The sequence below is a fragment of the Exophiala spinifera genome, assembly GCF_000836115.1.
Source record: "Exophiala spinifera strain CBS 89968 unplaced genomic scaffold supercont1.4, whole genome shotgun sequence".
NCBI lineage: Eukaryota > Fungi > Ascomycota > Eurotiomycetes > Chaetothyriales > Herpotrichiellaceae > Exophiala > Exophiala spinifera.
This window is the reverse complement of record NW_015622516.1, coordinates 668,813-695,264: the sequence shown is the minus strand read 5'-3', so window position 1 is coordinate 695,264 and position 26,452 is coordinate 668,813. Positions and strand designations below refer to the sequence as shown.

Here is a 26,452-nt window from a genome sequence, read left to right as displayed (position 1 = left end):
GGCCCGGAGGATCCTCGACCTCAATCTCGAGCCACGCAGAAGTCCGCAGACTGGAACGAGCCAATAGTACGGCATGTAATCACATTTCGTACAATAGTTGTCCTCGTACGGGCGACAGCACGGCCGACTCGGTGTGACGATCAGATGTAAGATGAACACGCGCACGCTTATCTTTCAGTGAACATCGTTGGATATAGTATATTTTGCCATCCAGCGGCAATGACAACAGTGAACGAAGGCAGTGAGGTGTAAGCGAAACAGAGATGGCATTGCCTTTTGTCGCCCGTCGTCAGGCGGTACCAGCTCCGTTCGAGAAGCTGCAAAGCCTCATTGAATCGGAATTTGGCGAATCGACGCTGCAGTTTTTCATGAATGGCAGGAAAATCGTACTCGAGAATCCGAACCCAGAATGGACTTTGCTTGACTTCATTCGTTCTCGACATGGGCACAAGGGCACTAAACTCGGGTGCGGTGAAGGTGGCTGTGGTGCCTGTACCGTGGTCCTGCAACAACTTGACAGAGACTCTGGGAAGCCCAGACTGAGGCACCTTGCTGTGAATGCTTGCCTTTACCCCTTGATTGGTGTGGTCGGCAAACACTTGATCACCGTCGAAGGACTTGGAACTGTAGATCATCCACACCCCCTTCAGGAGCGCATTGCGAAGCTCCATGGCTCCCAGTGCGGCTTCTGCACACCCGGCATTGTGATGAGTATGTACGCAATGATCAGGAACGCCTGGGATCCCGAATCACAATCTTTCAGACTGTCCGCCAGCGATATTGAACTCGAGGGGCACCTTGATGGAAACCTGTGTCGGTGTACAGGATACAAGCCTATCCTGGCAGCCGCGAAGACTTTTATCGTGGATGACCTGAAGTCGAACATCGTGGAGGAGCACGATAGTGATGAGGCTCTTTTGGAAGACGAGCAAGGCCAGCGAACCAAATATGTACCCGAAGGCATTCCAGAACTCCTCAAAAAATCACCTTTGTCATGCGGGAGACCTGGTGGCTGCTGCAGGGATAATCCGGGGTCAAATTCAGGCTGCTCGTCCAAAGAAGACTCAGTCGAGAGCGCACAAGAGACGTCCTCCGATGAAGAATCAGGGAAGAGCTCGCAAACATCCTTGACATCTTCTGGTCAGTCAGAGGAGAAGGAAGTGAGCGGAGCTTCCTATGGTCAGCCGATCAGAAGGAGACAAAGAGACCCTCCGCCGGGAGAAGAAGGAGAAGGTCTTAAGACTGGAACGAGTCTGGATGCGCCTCCGCCAAAATCATACCCAGCTGGACTGCTACCTGATTTGCTCCCCTACATTCCTGGGACTGAGTTGATCTTCCCGCCCTCATTGAAGAAGTTTGAGCTGCAACCGATCTGCTACGGGAACTCGGACATGATTTGGCTCAGACCTACTACCTTGGAGCAATTACTTGCCATCAAATCTTTGGACCCTACCGCAAAGCTGGTCGGAGGTTCCAGTGAAGTCCAAGTTGAGATCCGATTCAAGTACTCTAAGTTTGCTATCATGGTCTTCGTCGGCGACATCCCTGATCTCAAACGATCCGTTTTGCCGACCAGCGATGAAGATATTGCTCGAATGACCGAAGTCGTGATTGGCGCCAACACCAGCCTGACAGATTGCGAAAGCATATTCAAAGATCTCTCCCGCAAACTAGGGCGACGTGGCCTGGTACTAGAGGCTGCAAGAAAGCAACTTCGATATTTTGCAGGGCGCCAGATCCGAAACGCTGCTTCTCTGGCCGGTAACATCGCCACAGCTTCTCCTATCTCCGACATGAATCCTGTCCTGCTTGCTTCCGGTGCTACAGTCGTTGCTCAAAGCAAAAGCGACGGTGAAATTCTCCTGCCGATGAAGACATTCTTCCTAGGATATCGCAAGACCAGTCTGCCTCCCGACGCTGTCATCACGCAAATCCGGTTCCCAATCCCTCCCCCTGAAGCAGCAGAGGTCACCAAAGCCTATAAACAGGCGAAGAGGAAGGACGACGATATCGCAATTGTCACCGCAGCCTTCACAGTCAGATTAAGTGACGACGGTCTTGTCGAAACTATTGCATTAGCTTATGGAGGTATGGCCCCCACAACTGTCCTGGCAAAGAACACGGCAGACGTGCTCAGCGGTCAGAAATGGTACGACCCCCGAACTCTCGAGGCTGGCCTTCAATCTTTACGTAAGGACTTTGATCTGAGTTTGGGAGTACCAGGAGGCATGGCAACTTATCGTGTCACTCTAGCACTCTCATTCTTCTTCCGATTCTGGCATGAGGTTGTTGCTGAGCTGAAGCTCGGCGAGGTTGATCGCCAATTGATTGAAGAGATCCACCGAGGCATCTCATCTGGGAGTCGTGACAATTTTAATCCCGAAGAACAAAGAGTGGTTGGAAAACAGATTCCGCATTTGTCTGCACTCAAACAAAACACGGGCGAGGCAGAGTACCTTGACGACATCCCGCACCAGGACCAGGAGTTGTACGGTGCATTCGTGTTTTCGCAAAAAGCTCATGCAAAGTTAGTCGAAGTCGACTTTTCACCCGCCATTGGACCCGGTCTAGCAGTGGGCTACGTGGACAAGAATGATCTCTCCAAAGAACGCAACTACTGGGGCCCCGTCAAGGCCGACGAGCCATTGTTCGCCGATGGAACTGTCTACTCTCACGGCCAAGTCATTGGCCTGGTCTACGCTGAGACTGCACTTCAGGCCCAGAAAGCCGCCAGACTCGTTAAGGTGGTCTACGAGGACCTCCCTCCTATCCTGACCATAGACGAAGCTATTGAGGCGAAGAGCTTCTACCATCACCCGCGGGAACTGAAAAAAGGTCTCGCCATCGAAGATGCCATGGACAAGGCGTTTGCAGGCTGCCACCGAGTTTTCGAAGGGACAGTCCGCATGGGAGGCCAAGAGCATTTCTATCTTGAAACCAATGCTTCTATGGTTATTCCCCACATTGAGGATGGGTACATGGACGTTTGGTCCTCCACACAGAATACGTAAGTGCTTTCATTTGCTTCTTCTTCCGAACGCGCTCCTATGGTCTTGATATACTGACTCACAAGCAGAATGGAAACCCAAGAATGGGTCAGCCACACTACAGGCATGCCCAGCAACCGTATCAACGCACGTGTCAAGCGTATGGGAGGGGCCTTTGGCGGCAAGGAATCTCGAAGCACACCCATTGCATGCGTGTTGGCAGTTGCGGCACAAAAGGAAAAACGTCCGGTGCGATGTATGCTGAATCGCGACGAAGACATGATGACCAGTGGCCAGCGGCATCCTTTCCAGGCTCGGTGGAAGGTCGGAGCCATGAGAGACGGCACTCTCGTCGCACTCGACATTGACCTCTACAACAACGGCGGCTGGTCTCTTGACATGAGCAGCGCAGTCATGGATCGGTGTTCAACGCATATTGACAACTGCTATGAGATCCCGAACGTGCATGTGCGCGGTCACCTGTGCAAGACGAACACCCACAGCAACACTGCCTTCCGAGGCTTCGGCGGTCCACAAGCGATGTTTATTGCTGAAACCTTCATGTATGCCGTTGCTGAGGGACTCGAAATTGACATCGACCAGTTGCGCCTGAAGAATATGTACAAGGAGGGTCACCATACACCATTCCTCCAGCTGATCGACGAGGACTGGCATGTGCCGTTACTGATGTCTCAGCTGAAGGAGAAGTGCGATTTTGACAAACGCAAGGCTGCCGTGAGGATATATAACCAGAACAACAAGTGGAAGAAGCGCGGCATAGCATTGATTCCGGCAAAATTTGGAATCAGTTTCGCTACGGCCAACCATCTGAATCAAGCCAGTGCGGCCGTCAAGATCTTTGCCGATGGCAGCGTCCTTCTGCACCACGGCGGTACTGAGGTTGGTGTTTACTTTCCTTCTTGCTAGATCTTTCGTCCTCCCCGTTCTGCCCGGCCAGAGCTAACCATTATATACACAGATGGGTCAAGGCCTCTACACAAAGATGGCACAGGTTGCGGCACAAGAGCTTAATGTCCCAGTCGACTCCATCTACACCAATGAAACGCAATCGTTCTACACGGCTAATGTGTCACCCACTGCAGCGTCCTCCGGTAGTGACCTGAACGGCATGGCTATCAAGGATGCATGTGACCAGCTCAATGAGCGTCTGAAGCCGTACCGCGAGAAGTTTGGCCCCGACGCCAGCATGAAAACCATGGCACATGCAGCCTATATGGACCGTGTCAACCTGTCGGCCTCGGGATTCTGGAAAATGCCCAAGGTCGGGTACCAATGGGGCAACTATACACTTGGCTCCGTCAAGCCAATGTACCATTACTGGACACAGGTGAGTATATCTAGTCCTATCTCTCAAAATCCGGGAGACAAGGGGAGAATTGTTCACTCATACTGATGGGTTTGGTATTATTTAGGGCGTCGCATGCAGTGAAGTCGAGCTTGATCTATTGACAGGGGACCACACTGTTCTTAGGACCGATATTCACATGGATGTGGGTCGGTCCATCAACCCGGCAATCGACTATGGTCAGATTGAAGGTGCCTACGTCCAAGGTCAGGGTCTCTTCACCATCGAAGAGTCGCTGTGGACCCAAAGTGGCCAACTGTTCACCAGAGGACCAGGGACGTACAAGATCCCAGGGTTCAGCGACATCCCGCAGGAGTTCAACGTGACGTTACTCCAGGGCGTATCGTGGAACCATCTGGGTACCATCCAGAGCAGCAAGGGTATCGGCGAGCCTCCTTTGTTCTTGGGTGCCGCTGCGTTGTTTGCGTTGAGAGATGCGTTGGTAAGCGCGAGAAAGGACAATGGAGTCAAGGAGCCGTTGATTCTCCACAGCCCGGCCACGGCCGAGAGACTTCGATTGGCGGTGGGAGACGACTTGTTGAAGATGGGAACGGTTGTGCCGAAGGAAGGCGAGAAAAACTTCCTCGTGGCTGTGGCTTAGAGTACTACAGATGCAAGTGAAGATCTATCTTTGTACACGCGTATGTATAAATGAGTACTCTAGGTGTATGGCGCTTGGTGAAAGTATACCTCCGGGGAGCCGTGGAATTCCGACCACGAAGGATTTCCGCAGGCTGTCATCAGTCCGCAATTGCTCCGTGAACCGGGGAATTTGATGTCGAGGAACCAACGACCTGCGACGGTCTCGCCCTTGATTTTGAAGGTGATCGAAGGTGATCCATCATAAATAGAGCGGCAGGCTTGGTAGGCAAATAGGCCATTGCTCAGCACATTCAACGCCTAGCGGACCACCTCAGGGCTGGGTGTTAGGAGGCATGAACATCGAACGAGAGGGCCATTGAAAGCGAAGAGTTCCCGAAACTTGGAGATGGGACTTCTCATCTTCGTTTGCGTAGCCAGCTGATTGGGCGAGAGACAAGGTGTGAGAAAGTCGTGCACGAGGAGAAAGGTATATTGTATTCGGTAATGGGCATTACGCACCCACTCGGACGACCTTCCCAATCAAGGATAATATTCAGTTTCCCTCCCTTAAGGAGCGTCTATTCACTGCCTAACTTTTAGGCATCACCACCTATATTTTAGGCATTCTCTTCTACATTTTAGGCATCGTCACTATATTTTTGGTATCACTATCCAAATTTTAGGTATTAATATCTAAATATTAGACTTTATAATTATCATAGATTTATCTGTTCTGATTATTCTTCTTTTAGTTTATCCCTTTTGACTGTTGAGATATGAGATTGTCTCTATTGTGTTGTTTTAATTGTCTCGACTTCACTTATCTTTAAGGATTAGGCATGAATAAAATAATTAGGTGTGCTTAAGTTGCGTCAAGATAGACGCTAACCGAATTAAATGGGTGCGTAATACCCACTACCATTGTATTCGTTGAAATGCTGTAATTGCAGTGAGTTCCTGTCAGAAGCCAGGGTAAGGAATAGGCTTCACCAGCCTCCTTAGATCATTCCTTGCCTCCCTAGGATGGCTATATAATAGTCTAGGGCTCCCCCTAGGACCCTTTGATAGAGAACAGGAACCTTCTCAACCTCTCACGGTTTGACAGTTCCGAGGCCCTATTGCAATGCTATCAATTCCATCTCCATTGAAACCCCCGCCGGCAGCCGCTTTGCCTCGATGGCGCTTCTCGCTGGCTTCTGGGGAAAGTATTCTTCGTAGACCTTGTTCATCTCTGCGAAATCATCCAGGTTCGCAAAGAATACCTGCATTATGTGTGACTCGTCAAGATATCTGCGCATGGCTCGCCACATGTGAGACTTACAGTGGCCTTGACGACCTTGTCTAGGCTCGACCCAGCCGCTTCGAGGACGATGCCGGCGTTGCGACACAGTGCGTGGGTCTTGTCAGTAACACTGCCTTCTACGACTTTGATCTTGCCATCCTCAAATGTTGCAGGCATCTGACCCGAAACAAAGACGAAGCCATTTGCTTTTATGGCTTGAGACTTGGATCACCCGCCACTGGGTTAGCCAGCCAATTGTGGCAACGATACCGGACGAGTGTGTTGCATCTACTCACATATGGCCCAATGGCTAAGGCAATATCAGTTCTATAGGAACGGGCAAATGACAAATCAACGTCACGTACGTGGGATCCCCTTATCAGTGTAGACACTCTCCATGGTACTTCGTCGAGGCTGGGTAGGTTAGAGGATATCTGTGGCGAGCTCACTGACCTGAATAAGTCGTAAGCGCAGTATAGGAGGAAGAAGACATTTTGTCGACGTTACTCAGCTTCCACTTTAGCTAAGTCCCCTAACTTAGGGACGAGGAGACGTCCTGCTTCTCGTGCTTAGTCAAAAAACTGGTACTTGCGGCCGCAAGGTCCCTGGAGGAGAACGCCACGGTGTAATAGGGCGCCGAAGTTGTACAGCGATTTGGAGGGTCTGGTGGGCTCACTAGGCCCTGGGTCGCTGAGGTAATCGGATTGTCTACCACAGCACAACTCCGTCAGTAATCAAAAAGTCACCTTCTTTCACATCCGGTATTTACCAATGACGCCAACGCCAAAATACAACATGGCATTTCTAACCTCGTGGAGCTTTTGCAGCGACTCCTCCTAGAAGGGTTCATGGTCAGCTTGGCATGTCGAAGCAGGTGGACGATGTTGGAATGCCAGGATGCTGAACAATGTTTGAGTCCACCAGCTTGACGGCGTCATCAAAGAGAAGCTTGACTAGAGTAGATACATTGTCAAGATGAAGAAGTATAAAGAGGGCGCGAATGGCTGCAGCTCATAGCTAGCAACAATAGCATCAAGGAGCTCATTGTCTTTCAGACGATTCGAACGTCAGCTTTTCGCATTTTGCCCGCCCCTTTGCAGTTGAACTAAACAGAGTCTCTCAGTCATGGGTTTTGAAGCACCGCTCAGGAATGTCGTCGTGTTCGGAGTATGCATCCACTCTTCCAACGAAGGCACACGTGGACGGAGTTGCTAACCATCAAAGGCCGGCGGCACGAACATCGGACACCACGTTGTAAAAGCTCTCCTGGCTCAACCTGAATCCTTCAACGTCTCCATCATTTCCCGAAAATCCTCCAAGTCGAAATTCCCGGAGGCCGCTAAGGTACATTATGTGGATGACGCCCTTCCGCACGAGGAGCTCGTGAAGGCCATGGACGGAGCGGATGCTGTCGTGTCAGCCATTGGCTTCGGGTCGCTCGCCGCCGAGGAGAAGCTCATCGATGCCGCCATCGAGGCGAAGGTCAAGCGCTTCCTGCCTTCAGAGTACGGTGTGAACAACACACGCCCGAGTGCCAGAGCTCTCTGCCCGGTCTTCGATGCCAAAGGGGGCATCATTGATCTGTTGAAAAGTAAAGAGTCCACCGGACTCACTTGGACTGCTGTGCCTACCGGACTTTGGTTGGATTGGTATGTTTTCATCCGTTTTAACCACGTCCCGGTATAACGACTGAGCTGACATTCTGCACAGGGCTCTTGACCCGGCGATCGCATTTGCCAACATCGACATCAAATCTCATACGGCCAAGCTCTGGGCTGATGGCAAGCATACGCTATCATGGACGACATTGCCTTGGGCAGCGTACGGAATTACTCAAGTTCTGCTCTCGCCTTCAGAGACTGCAAACAAGGTCGTGCCGATCCGCGGATTTGAGGCCTCGCAGCAGGACATCATCGCTCTACTAGAAAATTTACAGGAAGTCACCTACAACGTCGAGCACATCGATGCGGAAGATGCTATCAGTAAAGCGCAGTCATCATGGCGCGAGAACAAGGATATCTCCTCGGCTTTGCAGCTTGTCAAGGCGGGATTCTTCCTACACGGGTTCGGCAGCGACTTGGTTGGCGAAAAAATCGTACAGACTGGCAACGAGTACCTGAATCTACCGGAGCTGAAGTTCGAAGAGACTGTCAGGAAAGCCTTAGAGCAATGGGCTTGAACGACCTGTGCAGTACGGAGTAGGTAGATAATCTATTCAATTATCCGTCTGACAGCGAGGCTTTTGTCACTGATGCCACCATATTGTAACCCATGGCATCGTCATTTGTGTCTTTTGGATCAATATTTTCCCCACAATATCCAGCTACCGGTTAAATACTTCGTCGTGTCTTTTAACCTGCAGCACTTCTCATATTCGTACCCCTCACCGTCTGCAATGAGATTCTTCGACGGTTTGCTCATATTCAGAGGAAGCTTGATGAAAGACACCAGATTCTCTCGCAAAGATCATGAAGGAGAAGGGCGGTGACGACAGACTGAGGTGCAAGGTCTGCGGAAAATGTTTCGCCCGCTCAGACACCCTTCTTCGCCACGAACGAAACCACCATGCTACTGAAGATCGCGGCCCAGTCCATCGTGTCACAATTGGCACCTTCCGGGCATGTCAAGGGTGTGCAACAGCGAGATCGCGCTGCTCTGGGGGCTCCCCATGCGCCAGGTGCAAGCAAGTTTCTACACAAGCGTCGATACACAGAGCTTTGCTGATACTGTCCCAGCACCCGGAAGCTAGAATGCGTATATCCCAATAAGCGACGTAAAGGCTCTGCATCAAACAGTCACCCTGGAGATGGAACCGACAATGGCGAACCGAGAGAGAAACACCCGGGGCATTTCAGTGAAATGGTTTTCGCTGCCAATAGCCTGTCACAGGATCCGTCTGCAGACAAGTCGACTATGAAGCCCCCAGCTCCTCCTTCAGCACTGGGGTCTGGTCGTAGTCTGGAGTTATACGGCCATGCTGCGCTAATTGATAGTTATAGTCAACCGCCTCAGCCTGTTTCCGGGTCCAGTAGGTTACTGGTGGCGGACGACACACTACCCCCTTCTCTAGGTCATGCACAGCCAGAAAGCCAGTTCCCAGACGGTCCCGTAGCAACGCAATTCGACACGGATTTTGCCGGAGTACTTCAAACGTACGACTACAATACATTTGAAGACGAGCCATTGAATTGGATTCCGCCTTCGCTGATTCCTTCACCGTATGATGCGGAACTGGAGCAGGACTTCTCCTTCATACTTCCTTCCTTATCAACTGAGCCGACAATTGGGACCGAATACAATATAGCGGTCCCATTTGACCCGAACTCTCAAGTCTACCAAGTCCAGGACGTCTCCCCGGAAACGTCAGACTCACACAATTTCCCAGCAGCATTTATAGGCATGGAGGCTAGCCCCTCGTCATCAGCGAGCGATGGCCTGAACATGGCCAGATCTGCCAACACGATATCATCCACCGATCCAAAGCGCAAGAAGCGTAAAATGTCCCATATCCCAGAGTCCTTTAATACCCCCAGGAACCAACAGAGTTCTTTTGCTTTTCCTCCATCATCCGATTCTGCCAGTATGGGAACATCTGGCGACCCAAGTGGCCATGTCACTTATTCGACATACCAAACCATTAGGGACCTCTTTCAAATTTTATGTCTCGATACCAGAGGATCACGCAAATTCGCGCAGTCAGATTTTCCCACTGTCGCCGATTTCAACACGTGCACCGGGCTTTACTTCGAGCACTTCCACCACGGCTTTCCATTGGTTCATCGACCATCATTCGGACCTCAGACGCGCATGATAGTGGTGCTTGCAGTGGCTACAATAGGCAGCAATTTTCTAAAAACACAGCGTGCCCTCGATTTCCGGGACGCCTGTCAAGAGTTTCTCCGGCGAGCAATACACCATTACTCGGATGGTATTCCTGATTCTGATCCTTTAGATGTTCCACTAGCGCAAGCTCGGATCCTGAATCTCGTCGCTCTACTGCAATCGGATCGTGACCAGCTTCGATGCCTTGCCCCCCGCTATCACGCCGATCTGTCGCAATGGTGCCTTGCATCCGGTATTCTTCAGGTTCCGGATGTTGGCGATTTTTCAGATACGGAGGAAGGCCCCCTCATCCACGGCGAAAGCTTGGATGCCTGGCAAAGTTGGATCCAAAGAGAATCACTGCGCCGAGTTGGCTACCTTGCATGGTTGCTCGATTGCTGTCTAGGCTATATGGCCAATGCACGCCCGTTGTGTAACATGGACGATGCTCGGACACCCCTACCATGTATGGAATCGGCTTGGGAAGCTCCAACGGTCGATCTTTGGATGCAAGCCATGGGACAAAGCTCCAAGACCCCTTCGTTATGCGTTGCGCTTGAGACTCTTTACAAGAACAAGAAAGTGGGATTGGACTACAGCGAGCTGTCTCAAGTCTTGTTGATACATGCGCTTTACCTTCGGACTTGGGAGGTTGGAACTCACATCAAGCAACCACTCAGCGAATGGGTTCCGACTGGAAAGGCACGAGGATTCTTGAACACCCCTTCTAAGGATAATTTCTGGCTCCCGCTATATCCTTTATACGCCAATTGGAGAAACAGCGCCTGTGACTGTCTTGATGTTCTGACTTGGCATGCCTCTAGCGTTGTTGCCCATGCTTCAGGAGTCGAACATCAGGTCATGCTTCATCTGCATCTTGCTCGCATAGTCCTCCTCACCCCGTTCCAAGAAATTCAAGATTTGCTGTTCTCGTTGATTGGCAAGGTCGGGAATTCGCCCGTGGCAAGCTTCTACGTTCACGATGGTAGCTATCAACCTCGCAACAAGGCAAAGCTGCCACAAATCAGGAAGATCACATGGCGTTGGCTGCGGGAGGACCAACACAAAGCTCGCCTGGCAATGATTCATGCTGGCTCGGTGTTTTGGTACGTTCGGCGGTACTCGGCGATGAGCTTTTACGAACCCGTCGCAGTTTACCTGGCCTCGTTGGTGCTCTGGACCTACGGTTCATACAAGTCCAGCGCTTTGGATAGGGATGCTGCTGCTGGCACCGCGGCTAACCAGAGGCCCGAGGGTGGCCCGAGCGGGCCCGACGCCGGTGCTGCGATCCAGCCCTCGCGTGTCGAGAGGAAAGAAAGGCAAGCAAAGTTCATGAACAAGTCGACCGCGCACCACGCCGACCGTCAACTTACTTCTCCTCCACATGCCACTTTTGTGTCGGCCCACGAGAATCGCGTCGATAATCCGGCAACTTCTCTGGCCCAGGACAGCTCTGATGCCGACAGTGATGATACGTCGTCTTCAGATGAGCGACCCGAGTTCATCCATCTGGACAGGCCTTGTGATGATGAGATCATCCAGCACTTTGTCCGAAACGGTCAGAGTATGGCCGGTTATATGACGAATGTAGGGAATATCTGTGAGACGCCCCAGAAGGTGCTCCTCGAAGGTGCAAAACTGCTTCGAACGAGGCTCGCATGCTGGGGGGTAAGCAGAGAGTATTACGACATCTTGATGAAATTGGCGGAGCTCAGGAAGGCAGGCTAAGTTGGGGTACTCACGTCTTGGAAGACTGATGTTGCTTCGTTTTAGCCACCGGTTGAACCGGATAAGATATGGGCCATTTGGACGTAGCCATGTTCCCTGTTGCACGGCGATGGATACCTCTCGCATTGATCGAGCTGTCTAATCTTCGGATCTATTCCTGCTTCCACCTCAACATTGTGACCGAACACCTTGGAAACACAAAGTCTGCATTTGCACTCGAATCCCATTCCGACTCTTGGATTCCAACTTCCTCTTTCCCAGCCATGTTTGTGATTTTCTCATGCGAACCTGTGATGGAGAAGACGCGAACCTTTGCTCCGGCAGTACCATTTACAGCCGTCGACAAGTCTGTGTCTAGATGGATATTCACCACACACATGGTCACGTAGCCTTCGTCATCGAGCGTAGCGCTGACGTCCAGCCACGGCGTGTCTTTCGTAGCTCTCACCCAGTCCGGCTTCGTCGGCCCCGTGTACGCATCACACTCGAGATGCACCGCCACGGTGTGGCCCTTCATGAACCGACAGAACAACTCGTACGGAAACCAGGTGGTCTGCTTGATGACGCCGGTCTCGGTGGTCATGAGGGGGCTTATCACGTTAACGCTCTGCGCTATGCACGCCATGCCCAGATCCCGGGCCTTGCGGACCAAGACGTTCAGCCATACGGCCACGGCCAGGGCGTCGGAGAGCGTGTACTTCTCCTCAGCACATTTACTCCCGGGGGCCCTCGGGGGCGACCAAACGTTCCACTCGTCGAAGCAGATCTTGGGCCGCGTCTGCGTGGCGGGGAGCTTGTTCTCGACAAATGCCAGGTCGATCAGGGCCGAACACACCTCGATGGAGCGCTCGGCGGCCAAGGGCGCGGTGGCGTTCTCGTAGTGGTCCTCGCTCGCCGTGTACAGATGGATGCTGTGCATATCAATCAGGGGCGTCTGGGCCTCGCCGAGGTCGCTCAGCCCCGCGGGCCGCAGACAGTGCTTGAGGACGTGGTAGTCCCACGACGTCGGACCCTCCTTGCCGCACAGGATCAGCGTGATGGACGGGTCAAGAAGCTTGAGCGCCTTAGCCCACTGCCACGCGCGGTCGGCGTACGCGGATTCGGTCATCTGGTTGAGCTGCCAGTCCCCCCACATCTCGTTGCCCAACGCCCAGTACTTGACGTTGTAAGGGGCAGCGTGGCCGTTGGCCCGCCGCAGGTTGGCGTAGTACGTGTCCTTGGTGCCGTTGCAGTATTCAACCCACGCGAGGGCCTCGTCTAGCGTCCCTGTGCCGAAGTTGAGGCAGAGGTATGGCTCGGCGTGCACCGCGGCGCACCACGCCATGAACTCATCAGTGCCAAAGTGATTGGTCTCGATGGCGCCCCAGGCCAGTTCGGGCCGCGCAGGACGTTGGGAGACGGGACCGATCCCGTCTTGCCAGTGGTATGTCGCACAGAAGTTGCCGCCGGGGTAGCGAAACACGGGGATCGAAAGTGGACGAAGCTCGTCGAGGACGTCTTTCCGGAATCCTTCGGGTGTGAGGAGGTGTTTGTGAGGGTTGGATGGGTCATAGATGCCCGTGTAGATGCAGCGGCCCATGTGTTCGGTGAAGCCACTGTAGATGTTCCTGTCGATCCTTGAGATTTTGTGCTTGGGGAAGATCGATATCGAGGTTTTTTCCGATGGGGTCAGTGTATAGGTTGTCATGATGGCTATGATGGGCCCGATCGAAGCCTCCTTTTGGCGAAGAGACAGTGAGTTACTTCACAGGATCCAGCTGTTCACCTTTCGAATACTTGTGACCAACGAGTATCGTCGATAGTATCAATGAGTGAGGTCCCTCCTTGCATCACGTGCAGAGTCCTCAATCTGCAGCTCTTCAGAACTACCGATTTACAATGTACCTTGTCGCAATCACTTGCCGGGTAAAATCTTCAGGTACTTACCCGCCGCTTAATATGTTCGCAATAATGCCCAAGCCTCGATTGACGGCGTTGCAAAGCCGTCGAGGATCTTCTGTTTCGAGGAAATATCCGGGCCACTTCTTGCGGAGCGGGCCCAATGCTGAATCTGGAGCGTACAGCTGGCCCCAATCTGCTTGGGGACTCTCTTCAGTCGGTGAACGCGAGGTGAAGCCTGCAAGGCACGTGAGGCGGGAATTGCGCCGCAGCGATAGGAGAGAACTATCCACGGTCCAGACGCAAATCGCCCTCCAGACACTGTCCTACTCGTAGTACCTCAGACGAGCAGAGTCGGCAGATGCGAATGAACGCCATTCGCTGTTCCCGTCTGACCTGGAGCGAGGGACCCTACGCCGGAGACCTTCCTTTTTGGGCTCATGGGCTCCTCCTCCTCCGCCGGAGTTTCCACCTCGACTCTTTCATGGGGCGAAATGCAACGCGACGCACACCACAAGAACTCAGTCTGATTCTTTCTCTCCGGATCTTTGCTCGCTTCTGGGGTTTCATGAGACACTTGTGTATTCTGCAAGCTGCGCGCATGACTTTTGACAAGCCCCCCGCTGTCCACACTCGCTCCGGTTGGACCAGCCTGTCGTTTTGCGGGGTGGACACGACCAGTTGACTGACTTTTGTGGGAAATATTGCGGGAGGCTCTGGTCGATATCAACAACTTACAGGTGTCCTGGTCTGGTCAGGGCCTCATACGACTAGCTCAATCGATGTCTTTGCCATGATATACATATATACCAATGGTCTAGTCGCACTTCCACCTCGACTTGCCATCTTTGGAGCTCCTTTTGCTTCTCAACTCCCTTGTACTTGCCGCCTGCCAGTATTCCTACCACCTTACTCACCATGGCGCTACCTCCAAAGTGGTACCAGTTCCTCATCAGTGTTTTCGCCTCTCTGGGCTCATACCTCTTTGGCTACGACCTCGGTGTCATTGCGGAAGTTGTGGCCAGTTCGACATTCAAGCAGAAATTCGCCGCCGACGACACCCAATCAGGCCTTGTTGTGTCCATGTTCACTACTGGTGCCTTCTTCGGAGCTCTTCTCGCCGGCCCCTGTGGTGACTACGCTGGCCGTCGATGGACCATTGCAGTTGGTGCTCTGATCTTTTGCCTTGGTGGTGGATTGCAAACCGGTGCCGAGACCATTGACTACTTGTGGAGCGGACGATTCCTTGCCGGACTCGGCGTCGGCTTCCTAGTCATGATCATACCGCTGTACCAAGCTGAATTGGCGCATCCAAGCATCAGAGGTCGCATCACGGCCCTCCAGCAGTTCATGCTCGGCGTGGGTGCCCTAGTTGCCTCTTGGATATCGTGGGCGACATATGTCCATATTGCCCACAGTAGCGCTCAGTGGCGTGTCCCTCTGGGTCTTCAGATCGTACCGGCTATCTTTTTGGGATTGCTTATATTCATGTTTCCTGAATCACCAAGGTAAGGACAGTCGAGTTCCTGCTTGCTTGGGTGAATTTTTAACACCGTCTCTTTGACAGATGGCTCATGGTCCATAACAAGCCGGACCAGGCGCTCAAGGTTCTGGCCCATCTCCATGCTCATGGCAACGAACAGGATCCCTGGGTTATGGCGGAATACGAACAAATCCAATCTTCCATTGCCTATGAGCGTGACCACGAGGCGAAATCGTACCTTGAATTGTTCAAGTCCCGTTCATCGTTCCGGAGGCTTTTCCTTTGCTGTGCACTACAAGCTTCGGTTCAAATGACTGGTGTTTCGGCCATTCAGTACTACTCGGTCACGATTTACGGTAACAATGTCGGAGCGTATGGAATACAAATGGACACACTGACTATGGAACAGGTCAGATTGGTATCTCTGGGAACGACACTCTCAAGTAACTGATGCGGACTCGCGCCCCCTATTGAATGGCCGTTGACAACGTTACAGGTATCAGGGAATCAACAGCATCATTGCATTGATAGCGCAATTCTGCACTATCCTGTTCATCGACCGAACTGGACGTCGTTGGCCACTTAGTGAGTCTGACCTTGATCCCCATACAGGTCGCCTTCTCAGTCTGACAATCCGACAGTTTGGGGGAATCTCGGAAACATGGTGACGTTCATCATTGCGACCATCCTCCTGGCCAAATTCCCTCCAGGCATTTCTACCAACCGCGGTGCTCAATGTAAGTCTGCCACGCCCCCGGGGAAGTTTCGCTTCAAACGCTATCTGTCTACCTTCTTTTCATGATGTGTACCGCTTTGCTCCGTCGAGGTGTATTCCTTCTTCCTATCAAGCATACTACTATACGTCGTCTGGACCGATAAGGGACTGACTGTGACTGATAGGGGGCTTCATCATCATGACCTGGCTATACAACTTCAGTTTCTCATGCACATGCGGACCGTTGAGTTGGATCATCCCCGCCGAAGTGTTCGACACGCACACCCGAAGCAAGGGCGTCAGTATTGCGACCATGACCAGTTTCGCATTCAACACTATGATCGTTCGTCTTTCCCCTCTTGTCGCACCTTGCTTGAACTTTCACTTCACGGAGTTATAATGCTAACTTTCTCCGTAAGGGCCAAGTCACCCCCATCGCCATGACCAACGTGTAAGTCGTTTTCTTCTGCGGATCCATTCGCAACCCCCTCTCCTCCCTCCATTCAATACCGCATACTTGAGTATATCGTCTCGTCCAGCTGTCATCTATATGACTGAGACTACAAGCAAATTACTAACAACCCTTGGTTATCACAGTGGCTATCGATTCTACTATCTGTTCATCGTCTGCAACTTTACAAACGCAGTCTTCTTCTGGCTCCTTCTGCCCGAGACTGCCCGCCGACCTCTCGAGGAGATGAATTACCTCTTCACGCACGCGCCTTGGATCGTCGTGGGAACCACCAAGGACAGCTACGCCAGTCATGACTTGGAAAATCGACTTCAGGAAATCACTCAGCAGGCAGAAATTAAGCGGAGCGGAAGTGTCGCGCACGACGAGAAGGTCGCGTGATAAAGGAAGCAGGGGTGTTGAAAACAGGAGTGGCTAGGATGGTAAACCCTAGAACGCACACACTCGGGGAACCTTCCTAATAGAGAATAATTATCACCTTTCCCCCCCTAAGCGATGCCTATTCACTACGGCCTAAACTTTAGGCATTTACACCTATAAAATTTGAGGCGCGGGGTCACGTGTGTAGTCACATGGTGTCAAGCATTACCAAACCTCAACTTTCCTTCGTTTCTACCTGTCCTTTCCTTCGTCTCAACTTTCCTTCGTTTCTTACTTCCTTCAGTTCATACTCGAGTACGGTCACTGCTTCCATCTATCCTCGGTGGCTATCCCATTACAACCTCTTCTCTGCGTGGGCTTCTACGAGTTTACCACAATGATACCCAGACTCAACTGTATTTCTTCCACAACAACATACGAACAGGATTTATCAGATATTGAGAAGGAACCGTTTCTGCTCGATATGAATTCTCCTACCACAAACACCCCCAATACTCAGGTAATATACATTTCCTCTTCTCTATTTTTGTGGCCATTTCTAATATTATTTCAGAATCCAACAACAAACCTGACCAAGCTCCGAGTCTACAAGATCATTCGACTTTCGCTTCTGCTTTTCCCGATAATTGCTGTCGGTTTGGTCCTCGCATTTCACCGAGAAAGAGCTTGTGAACACACCATCGGCAGAGCAGTAATGATAGCGGTCACTCAAGCATTTGTGTCCACCTCAGGTACCATAGCAATTACGGTCTACGCCGGTGATCAGGATTTTTGGCCGGATGCAGGCGTTCGCGAAGTTGGAATGCAGATTGTGACCCTTCTTTGGGCTTACCTGTCTGGAGTAATTCTGCACACGTTCCTGGACGTTTACTGAATGGCCACGGAATTGCGAACCTGAATGATTTCGAGGAGATGAACAAAGTCTACGAAGATTACTTTCCCAAGAAGCCAGCGAGAAGCGCCATCGAGGCAAATGGCCTGCTAGCGGGTGTTTCGACCGCGTCGGAATTGATAGCACTGCAATAGGGCCTCGGACCACGATGTAACGATAGCATTCAAAATCAATACAAGATACCTTTTTCCTCGTGCACAAAAGTTTAGCTCTTCACCTGCATCTGTAGTATGCTGCATCGTTCCCCTGTGAGAACAAAATCAAAAGGCCCCTTAATCTGGCATTGTTGGAGTTCGCGTAGTCCTGGTCGTGCCCAGGATGCAAGTCTTCGTTCGGTCGAAACCGGCGTCCAAGCGTCGATTTAAGGTTAGTGAGTGACTGACTCGGCGACTCGACTTGACATAAGCGCAAGACAACCTCATACCGACGCTCTTGTTGATGCCGTTCGTTGTCGTCGGCCTGCCAACCATGAATCAATCACTTGGGATCACTACAGCATCCAGGTCATGACACCCACACCCGCTTCATCTTCCCCGCGGTCCCAAAGAGACCGGCCGGGCGGACACGATGGCGACAGAGAAGACATCAAGAGACGCGTGCGCACCAAACAAGCCTGTGAACCCTGTCGGCGCCGACGGAGAAAATGCAATGGTCGCTTTCCGTGCGCGCAATGCATAGGATATGCATACCGTTGCACGTATGTCGGCGGCCCTCCTGACAATGTAGAAGATCAGATGGCAGAGCCAGAAATGGACGACGGCAAGGAAAGAGAGTCCAACCATCCTAACGGTCACAAAGACAATCTACCACAGTCAAAACCTCCGTTCACTTCGGAACTTCACAATCATGACATGAGCCCTGTCGCGCAAGAGAGTCCCGACAGACGAGAGAACCGAACGAGCAGATTTCGGCCTACTATCGACACGGTCAAAGGCCGATTCTCGAATGCACACAGTGGGATCGTGATGCCTCGAAGATTAGGTCAGACCATGAATCTGGCCACGCATATTCGATTTCATTCCTATGGCTGGTGAGTTGCCCACCCTCTTGTTCTACAAAGGACCGTTGTGTGTTCTCTCCTCACCTCTCGTCCCCCGCTTAAACACTTTCTAAGGTGCGGGTGTCTAGGAACCTCAACACCCGCTTGGAACCTACAGCGTTCGTCGCGCCGGCGGTATGTCGGTTACTGACCTTTCAAGACCTGTCCTTCTACAGCCGCATCTTCTTCCAGGTAGTTGATCCAGTGTACCACTTTCTCGACCAACAAAGGTTCGTCGAGCAGTGCGCACAATATTGGACGAGCGAGAACGAGACACCCACAGATCTCGGAGCGGTGGTCTGTGGCGTCGTGGCACTCGGGTCATTTTTCGCCGAGAGCCCGGCAGCCGTCGAGAGTTCACTGATCGAACATGCAAAACAAATCCTCGACATAGGATGTGCCTATGCACCGGGCCGAGTGTCACTGACCCAGATAGCGGGATGGATCCTGCGCACGCTATACCTCAGGCTGACCACCCGGCCACACCTGTCGTGGTTCTCGTCCTGTTCGACGATGCACATTGCAGAAGCCATGGGTCTACACGTCAACCTCCAGGACGCTGATCTCATCAACAAGGAATCCGGAAATGCCGCTTCGGAAGTCACCACGTCGCGCGCCGATCTGCTCGGGTGTGCCGTGTTTCTCAACATGCTCATCTCAGCGGAATATGGCCGGTCGCGGGTGATTCTGCAGGATGCGACGGCAGAGCCCACGTCGCCTTCGAGATCGAAGTTGATGGACTTGTGTGACATCATGGCCCGCCTCGAGTCGACACTGACACAAGAAGCGAGAACAAAGATTGTTACGCGTCTCGCCGGTCTACCTCTCGAACCACCGATATTCGGCCTCCTCAAGACCGACGTGACCATACACCTGTTTCGCCGACACCTGCACTCATACCAGGAGAAGCTCAACTACGACGAAGCTGCACTCTTGCTGTCGATCATCAAGGCTGGTTTGTCGGCGGCTCGGGTCCTGATCCCCCAGCGACAAGCCTGGTGGAACGTTCTGTCCACGCCATTCCAGTCACTCATGACTCTTCTGGCCATCGACACCGACGAGAGTTTGTCCATGATTGAAGACACCATCTCTGTCCTCAGCCTCGTCTACAACACCTTTCCCGCACACCTGGCCGGTGAAGTTCTCCAGACTGCGCAGCTGTTGATACGAGGGCTGGAGAAGCGAAAGATCAAACAAGCTCGGATGCTGAGCAAAGCCTGCAGCGACACCCAGTCGACCTTTGACACCCCGTCATGTTCCAATTCTTCCTCGGGTCCTGCCCAGGCCGTCGATCAGGCCGAGGCGGTATTCGACAATTGGTTGACCGGGGACGTAAGCTGGAACTGGCTTGCGACAGACTCCAACGTGCTGCAGAGTGGGAACGTGGGTGCTAACGCCGATATGTTCGGCGTTGGTTGATGGAGCGCGGTGAGCAGGCTCGAGATGAGCATGACAATGAAGTAGTCTGGTGTCGCACTGGTGGTCAACCGGGGACGATCATTGATACACCGTGAGGGCGCCCCTGGATATGTTTTAGCATAGTGTTCTTCGAATATACCCTGGAATTGAAAAGGATTTTGAATTTTCTGATCAGAGCTCCGATCTCGAGCCCTCTCAGTAGTCGTCGTATCAATGCGATTTCCCATCCCGAACGGGCGTGACCGGGGAAACTCGGACGAGGCTGTAGTGTCAGGTACTTGTTGTATCCCTCACCAGCCTCATCTTGTCTTCCGCTCCATCCACTCTTTCCGACACACGGGGTACCACATTTTCCTTTTCGTCACCACCAACGACGTTCTACCAGTAATAACAGTGGGCTGTTTGTTTCTCTCGTTGTCGTAAGCTCCCGCAGTACATGTAGCTAGCTACATTGAATCTCTCACCGAGCCATCAAAACCAGCCACTGTGTGGCGAAACTGTCTTCCCTTTCAAACATCAAGAAGCTCGGTCCGGGCCCGCCATTACCCGCGTCAATCCCATTGTCTCTTGGTATACATACTACTGTACATTCCCAGGTACCTGCAACAAGATCCGTAACTACCTATCTACTTTACAACAACGGTGTTGCCCAGGTCCGGACACGACCAGGCTGTCAACGTGGGTCCGGATCATGATTGTAAGTTGTTGTTGTCGTCGTCGTCGTCGTCGTCGTCTCCTGAATCGTTCGTTGTGTCCTAAATAACCCCCCGACAGGCTCAACACCCAAACGACAACCAGGACGACAAGACCATGCACGTCGCCCAGGTCGAGAAATGGGGCGAACCCCCAAAATACACCACGGTCGCTACACCCGATCCCCCGGACCCGGCGTCCGACGACGTCCAGATCAAAGTCACCGCGACGGCGATCCACAACCTCGTCCGCCTCCGGGCGTCGGGGACACACTACTCTGCCAAAACGCTCCCCCACGTGCCCGGCGTCGACGGCGTCGGCACCACCACCGCTGAAGGGGGAGAGGAGGCGTACTTTTTCGACTACCACGGGTCCTCGGGGACGTTCGCGGACCTCGTGACGGTGCCCAAGGCGAACGTATTCCCCCTGCCGGCCGGCGCGGACCCGATCCAAGTCGCGGCGCTCGTCAATCCCGCCATGTCGAGCTGGCTCGCCCTGCGCAAGCGGGCGTTCCACCTCCCCCCGGGCTTCTCGGTCTTGATCCTCGGCGCGACGTCGACCTCGGGCAGACTAGCCATCCCGATAGCGCGGGCGCTGGGGGCCGGCAAGATCGTCGGGTGCGCGAGGAGCCGAGACGCGCTCGACTCGCTGCGAGGAGTCCCCGCCGGTGGTGGTGGTGGTGGCGGTTTGGACTCGACGCTCGTCCTGCGCGACCCGGTGACGGCGACGGATTTCGCGTCGCTGGGCCACGTGGACGTCGTCCTCGACTACGTCTACGGCCCGCCGGCGGAGCATCTGCTGCACTCCGTCAAGGCGCTCGACAGGCCGACGCAGTACATCAACATCGGCGGGCTCGCGGGCGCGACCATCACGCTGCATTCGAGGGTGGTGAGGTCTTCCAAGATCGTCATGCTGGGGTCGGGCATCGGGAGTTGGACTGACGACGAGATCCGGGACGAGCTGCCCGGCCTGTTGCGAGCCATCGTGTCGTCGCTGCCCGTGCCGACAATCGAGGTTCGCTCGTTACGCGACGTCGAGACGGTTTGGGGTCAAAACGAAAAGGGGAAAGGGGGCCTCGAGAGGATCGTTTTGGTCCCGTGAAAATGTACCGTGCCTGGGGTACATTAGGTAGGTAGGTAGGTAGGTAGGTAGTATGATCGAGTTACGAATTGCTGTCGAGTTATCGAGTGCTGTCGAATTGTACTACCCAGGCAGTAGGCACTACGACCGAGCTACTGGGTCTTGATAACTCATCCCCATCATCTATGTCACTCAGATCACAATCACTATCATGTACAGCATATAGCTTGATGGGTTGACCAGGTCCATTGTACACAAATACTGACGTAGACTCTGTCCTCCCAAGACGAACACATACATAACATACCTGACATGACCTCGCTCTCCTGAACTTCCAACGATCACATCTATACCCAAGTACCCACACCAGGTACGCAGAGAAACACCATCACAACTTACTTTCCTTCGGTCTTCCACCGGCCATGTACTCCCTACTCATGTCTCTCTTCTCACTCAATCTCTCTCCAGTGACCCAATAAGGCTTCGGCACGCTGGTCCCTTCCATCCCCTTCACCTCCCCTGACACCAGTCCCGCGAGCGCCTCGGCACACCCCAGGATCCTCGGCATGCCATGACCCGTGAATCCCGCCGACACAAACACGCCGTCTCGTCCTGGAACGGGTCCGACCCAAGGCAACAGGTCGGCGGAGTACCCCATGACCCCCGTCCAGATGTCCGTGACCTCGGCCGCGGTGCCTTCCCACCCGCGAAACGTCCTCTGCATGTACCCGTCGAAATACTCTTTCGCGCCGGGTATCAGGGCCGAGTCGTCGGTGTTGTTCCGCCAGTAGGCGTCATCGAGTAGAACCTTCTGCTTGGCACCGCCGACGACAATGCTCCCGTCCGTACGCGTGATGAGGTAATCGTACTCCTGGGGTCCGAAACGGATCGAGTATGTATTGTTCAGATGTGGTGGTGGTGGTTGTGCTTTGTTGCCCGAGCTGTGAGATTCAGGAACGGCGATCCTACATGCCACGCCGCGTGCCGGGGTGATTTTGCCTCCAAACTCAGGCAGCAATGCACTCGTGTATGCGTTTGTCGTGACGACGACTTTCTTCGCCTTGACGATGCCTCGATCCGTACGTAGGATCCATCCTTTGCCGTTGCCGTCCCTTTCGATGGATGTGACGGGGGTGTTGGTTTGCAAGTTTGCGCCTCTCGCAAGGACCTTTTTCAATAGTCCCATGACCATCTTAAAGGGCCACACGGATGCTGCTGTGAAGCTGAATGCGCACAAGGCACCTTTGACGCCGGAGACCTATGTACGAGGATAATTGTCAGTGAGACTTGAGGTATCGCTTGTGCTCTGCCCGGTCGTTTCGAGGAAGAAAATCAATCGGTGATGTAGCCGGCCGAACTTACCTGCTCGGCCTTGCCATTTTCCCCAGGCACGAAATGCAGATCCGGAGGGAACTCGTACCCTTGGCTCTTCATCCGCTTCCACGCTTCCACGACCGGCCCGGCCACGCGCTGGTCCGTATACACGTCGATGGCCCTGGTGAGTTCAAAGTCGCAGTCGATTTCTTCTTCTTCCACGAGTTTCTTGAGGTCGAAGACCTGCCTCGTCTCGAACCGCGTCAGTTCTTCCGCGACCCGCACACCGTGGATGCTCGAGTACAGCGGTGCGTTGAAGTACAGGTCCGGCTTGACGTGGCCGCCGTTGCGGCCCGTCGCGCCTGAACAAGCCTTGCGAGCCTCTAGGATCAATACAGAAGGAGAAGAAGAAGAAGAAGGCAACGGCGCTGCTGATGCTGTTGCTGCTGCGTGATCGTCACCGTCGTCATCATCAATCAGTCTCTTGACCTGCCATCAAAAAACACTCACAGACGAGGGAGACACAGACGAGGGAGGGAGGGAGGGGGGCCACTCGAGCCTTGGACTCAGGCACCTTACCTGTACGAGTTCCTCCTCCATCGTTGCCACCGCCGCAAAGAAGGTGCCACGCCACCGCCGTCCCGGAAAACCCTGACCCTATGATCGCGACGTCGACTTGGTCCTGGGGCAGACCCGGCGTGCTGCGGAAGTCCGACAGGTCATCCGGATCGGTCGTCGTCAAACCGTGTCGCGACAACCAGTACGAGGACATGGGTTGAGTGTGTGGGAATGGCATGATTGATTGTGAGTGAGTGAGGTTGTTGCGAATCACAACTAATACGAAGTATTGTCTTCGCTGTACACCCAGTTTTAGGGATTCTATTCTCCCACCGTCTTAACGTCGCGTCTGGATGATCTCTTTTCTTCAATACAACGTTTTTATCGTCGTATCCAAGGTATTTTGATAGATCTTTATTCACGACCGGGCGACCCTTCTCTTCATCATCAACGGATATCAACCTAGAAACTGACAAGTTGGACGACGACGGAAGAAGAGAGGTCGGTCGGTAATCTCCGCGCCCAAATCATTCGCATGTCGTGGACGATAAGAGAGAGAGACAGAGAGGCTGATAAATACGAGCAACATCAAATATTATCCCCGCTACTTTACCGGCCCTCTAATTAGTAGCTTCGGTTCGAATGAATGACTGCCTATGTAGAATACTACTCGGGAACGAAAAGAAAAAAAAACCTCATTTCCAGACACGATTGTCGTCCTGAAGGGTGAGCGTATCATTGTCCTGTCCCACCCCACGCACAGTGAGTCTCTCAGCTCTTTTTCTGCCACAACAAATCTCCACCACCTAGTAGAAGCCCAGCAAGGCTGTGTCATACCTCACCAACTGGCCCTGTGCCGGATGCGCGCCGCCATAGGTGAAAGGACCCCCGTTCGTGGTGACATACAGAGATCCCCTCTTAACGTCCTCGGCGCTCGTACCGAACTTCGCCGCCGTCAAGCCCACGGGACCGGTCGAGTTTCCGGCCACGGCCACGATGCCAGGTTGAAATTTGCCTGAGCCCACGCCCGCGAGATAAGCAACGTGTCCGTACTCACACGCAAACCAGAGACCACCGGCGAAGTCGAGCGTGAAATCGTCAGGGAAGATGTTGGCAAACTCTTGGTCAGCGAGTACTTCTGCGGGGCCGGTGGCATGGCCGGTGGTGGTGTTGACGGCGATGCGGTAGAAGGTGACGGAGTTGGAGTTGTCGTAGTAGAGATAGCCATTGGAGTAGCTAAGGCCGTTGATGCCCAGGGACAGTCCGCCGGAGAGGGTTGCGTTTGGTGCCAGGGACGGGTCGTTGACGGCAATGGCAGTTTTTCCCGTGTAGACATTGACGGACCAGACGAGGCCCTTGGCCGAGTCAGCGACCAGGAGGATGCCGGTGTTGGGATTTAGAACGGTCAGCCCATTCGCGAGACCTGCACCGGGTAGATCTGCGACCTTTGTGACCGTGACGCCCTTGGCAGCTTGCTTCGAAAGTTTTCCGTGCCAGGGTGTGTGGGCACCGGTGGCGTGGCCGTTCAGGTCGATTTTAAAGATCCCATAGGTCCCAGGTGTGGACGCGAACGCTTTCACAGAAAAGTTGCCGACGACGGCGTAGAAAACATCGTGGCCCAGCTCCACGACACCGAGGACAGCGGTATGTGCAGGGAACTGGGCAAGGAGGAGCGGCGGGAAGGCGTTTGTAGACGATAGGAGGTATACTTCTGGTGCTGACAGGAGAGTGGCCACGAAGTTGCCGTCCTCGGAACGGGGAACGAGGTTCTCGATCCAAGTGCCGTTAGGGAAGGTTGATATAATGTGCGGTTCTAGGATCGGCTCTGAGAAGCTGATCGTCGAGACAGAAGCAGCTTGTCTAGACTCCAACGTGTTGGCTTGAGGCAAAGCTGATGCAGTGACGACCGACGTGAGCGTGAGCACAAGCCCAGCAATGGTAGAGCAAATCATCTTTTCTGTGGGAAGGTAAATGCTTTTCTTTGATGTAAAGAATGAATGTGAGAAGTCCTGATGAAGAATCGAAGGATGAAGACCTGCTCTGACCCCGATATATATATGCATAAATCACTGCCCCATGGGCCCATCCACCGTACGTTACCTCATCATACATGACTGACAATGCACTTACACCTGTATCTGCACCTTCACGCAAACGAGATTGGAATAATTCCATCATCGTAGCAGTAGAGGGTATTATGAAGCGAACGCCGCCCAGGTTCAGGCTAAAACGCTCCGGAAGTCACCTCAACCACTCGAGAAATGGACCGACGATGTGGAAGTGTGCCGCGAGGTTGGCAAAAAAGGTAACAGCTGAAGCATCTGCAATCTTCCAGATGTAGGGCCAAAGCCGTAGCCTCGCCTTATGCATCCGAATTGGTCGTAGCACGGTATGGCGACTTTGGCCGCTTGCGCGCAAAGTTATTTGCACGCCGTTGAATGATTCCCTTCCGGGTATAGTGTCTCCGTGAGAAGATGCAAAACCGAATCTCCACTGAACAGTCAGCATGGCGCCAAAGTCTTTCTCGATGTCGCTGCTGCATGCGAGGTATAGTGCGGACTATGTAGATGTGAAAAGAGAAAGTAAGCAACAATAGAATTCGTAGTAAGGCCGAAAAAAAACAAATTCCGCTTCTGGGCCGGTTCAGCCGCGCAGTCGAGCTTATTTGATTACCTGGCATACCGAGTTCTGAAAGGTGCTCCAGGGCACTTGATAATGAATACTGTAGCTTGTGCGACTACTCCCATGGCCTTGTGATGCC

General features: G+C 53.1%; 10 protein-coding genes across 10 annotated transcripts; 6 read left to right on the top strand and 4 right to left on the bottom strand.

Annotated features, from left to right (window-relative positions):
- Positions 1-263: 263 nt before the first annotated feature.
- PV08_05437 (xanthine dehydrogenase, molybdopterin binding subunit) lies at positions 264-4,954 on the top strand (the record flags this gene model as incomplete). Its single annotated transcript, XM_016379780.1, has 4 exons — positions 264-3,007; positions 3,077-3,887; positions 3,967-4,335; positions 4,421-4,954. The coding sequence occupies 4 exons, from the start codon at positions 264-266 to the stop codon at positions 4,952-4,954; spliced, it is 4,458 nt and encodes a 1,485-aa protein (XP_016235607.1).
- A 1,096-nt stretch (positions 4,955-6,050) lies between these two features.
- On the bottom strand, positions 6,051-6,616 carry PV08_05436 (uncharacterized protein; the record flags this gene model as incomplete). Its single annotated transcript, XM_016379779.1, has 4 exons — positions 6,051-6,197; positions 6,257-6,439; positions 6,514-6,527; positions 6,583-6,616. The coding sequence occupies 4 exons, from the start codon at positions 6,614-6,616 to the stop codon at positions 6,051-6,053; spliced, it is 378 nt and encodes a 125-aa protein (XP_016235606.1).
- Positions 6,617-7,342: 726 nt separating this feature from the next.
- PV08_05435 (uncharacterized protein) lies at positions 7,343-8,396 on the top strand (the record flags this gene model as incomplete). The annotated part of the gene is made up of 3 exons (XM_016379778.1): positions 7,343-7,384; positions 7,442-7,866; positions 7,928-8,396. The coding sequence occupies 3 exons, from the start codon at positions 7,343-7,345 to the stop codon at positions 8,394-8,396; spliced, it is 936 nt and encodes a 311-aa protein (XP_016235605.1).
- Positions 8,397-8,782: 386 nt separating this feature from the next.
- On the top strand, positions 8,783-11,767 carry PV08_05434 (uncharacterized protein; the record flags this gene model as incomplete). The annotated part of the gene is made up of 2 exons (XM_016379777.1): positions 8,783-8,904; positions 8,953-11,767. The coding sequence occupies 2 exons, from the start codon at positions 8,783-8,785 to the stop codon at positions 11,765-11,767; spliced, it is 2,937 nt and encodes a 978-aa protein (XP_016235604.1).
- A 151-nt stretch (positions 11,768-11,918) lies between these two features.
- PV08_05433 (uncharacterized protein) lies at positions 11,919-13,454 on the bottom strand (the record flags this gene model as incomplete). Its single annotated transcript, XM_016379776.1, has 1 exon — positions 11,919-13,454. The coding sequence occupies one exon, from the start codon at positions 13,452-13,454 to the stop codon at positions 11,919-11,921; it is 1,536 nt and encodes a 511-aa protein (XP_016235603.1).
- A 1,109-nt stretch (positions 13,455-14,563) lies between these two features.
- On the top strand, positions 14,564-16,696 carry PV08_05432 (uncharacterized protein; the record flags this gene model as incomplete). The annotated part of the gene is made up of 8 exons (XM_016379775.1): positions 14,564-15,153; positions 15,213-15,484; positions 15,538-15,571; positions 15,625-15,713; positions 15,770-15,865; positions 16,029-16,186; positions 16,263-16,294; positions 16,441-16,696. The coding sequence occupies 8 exons, from the start codon at positions 14,564-14,566 to the stop codon at positions 16,694-16,696; spliced, it is 1,527 nt and encodes a 508-aa protein (XP_016235602.1).
- A 1,459-nt stretch (positions 16,697-18,155) lies between these two features.
- PV08_05431 (uncharacterized protein) lies at positions 18,156-20,046 on the top strand (the record flags this gene model as incomplete). The annotated part of the gene is made up of 3 exons (XM_016379774.1): positions 18,156-18,249; positions 18,318-18,618; positions 18,717-20,046. The coding sequence occupies 3 exons, from the start codon at positions 18,156-18,158 to the stop codon at positions 20,044-20,046; spliced, it is 1,725 nt and encodes a 574-aa protein (XP_016235601.1).
- Positions 20,047-20,856: 810 nt separating this feature from the next.
- PV08_05430 (uncharacterized protein) lies at positions 20,857-21,840 on the top strand (the record flags this gene model as incomplete). The annotated part of the gene is made up of 1 exon (XM_016379773.1): positions 20,857-21,840. One exon carries the CDS (start codon positions 20,857-20,859, stop codon positions 21,838-21,840), a length of 984 nt encoding a protein of 327 aa, XP_016235600.1.
- Positions 21,841-22,207: 367 nt separating this feature from the next.
- Positions 22,208-23,905, bottom strand: PV08_05429 (uncharacterized protein; the record flags this gene model as incomplete). The annotated part of the gene is made up of 3 exons (XM_016379772.1): positions 22,208-23,077; positions 23,182-23,579; positions 23,713-23,905. The coding sequence occupies 3 exons, from the start codon at positions 23,903-23,905 to the stop codon at positions 22,208-22,210; spliced, it is 1,461 nt and encodes a 486-aa protein (XP_016235599.1).
- A 592-nt stretch (positions 23,906-24,497) lies between these two features.
- PV08_05428 (uncharacterized protein) lies at positions 24,498-25,643 on the bottom strand (the record flags this gene model as incomplete). The annotated part of the gene is made up of 1 exon (XM_016379771.1): positions 24,498-25,643. One exon carries the CDS (start codon positions 25,641-25,643, stop codon positions 24,498-24,500), a length of 1,146 nt encoding a protein of 381 aa, XP_016235598.1.
- Positions 25,644-26,452: the final 809 nt, after the last annotated feature.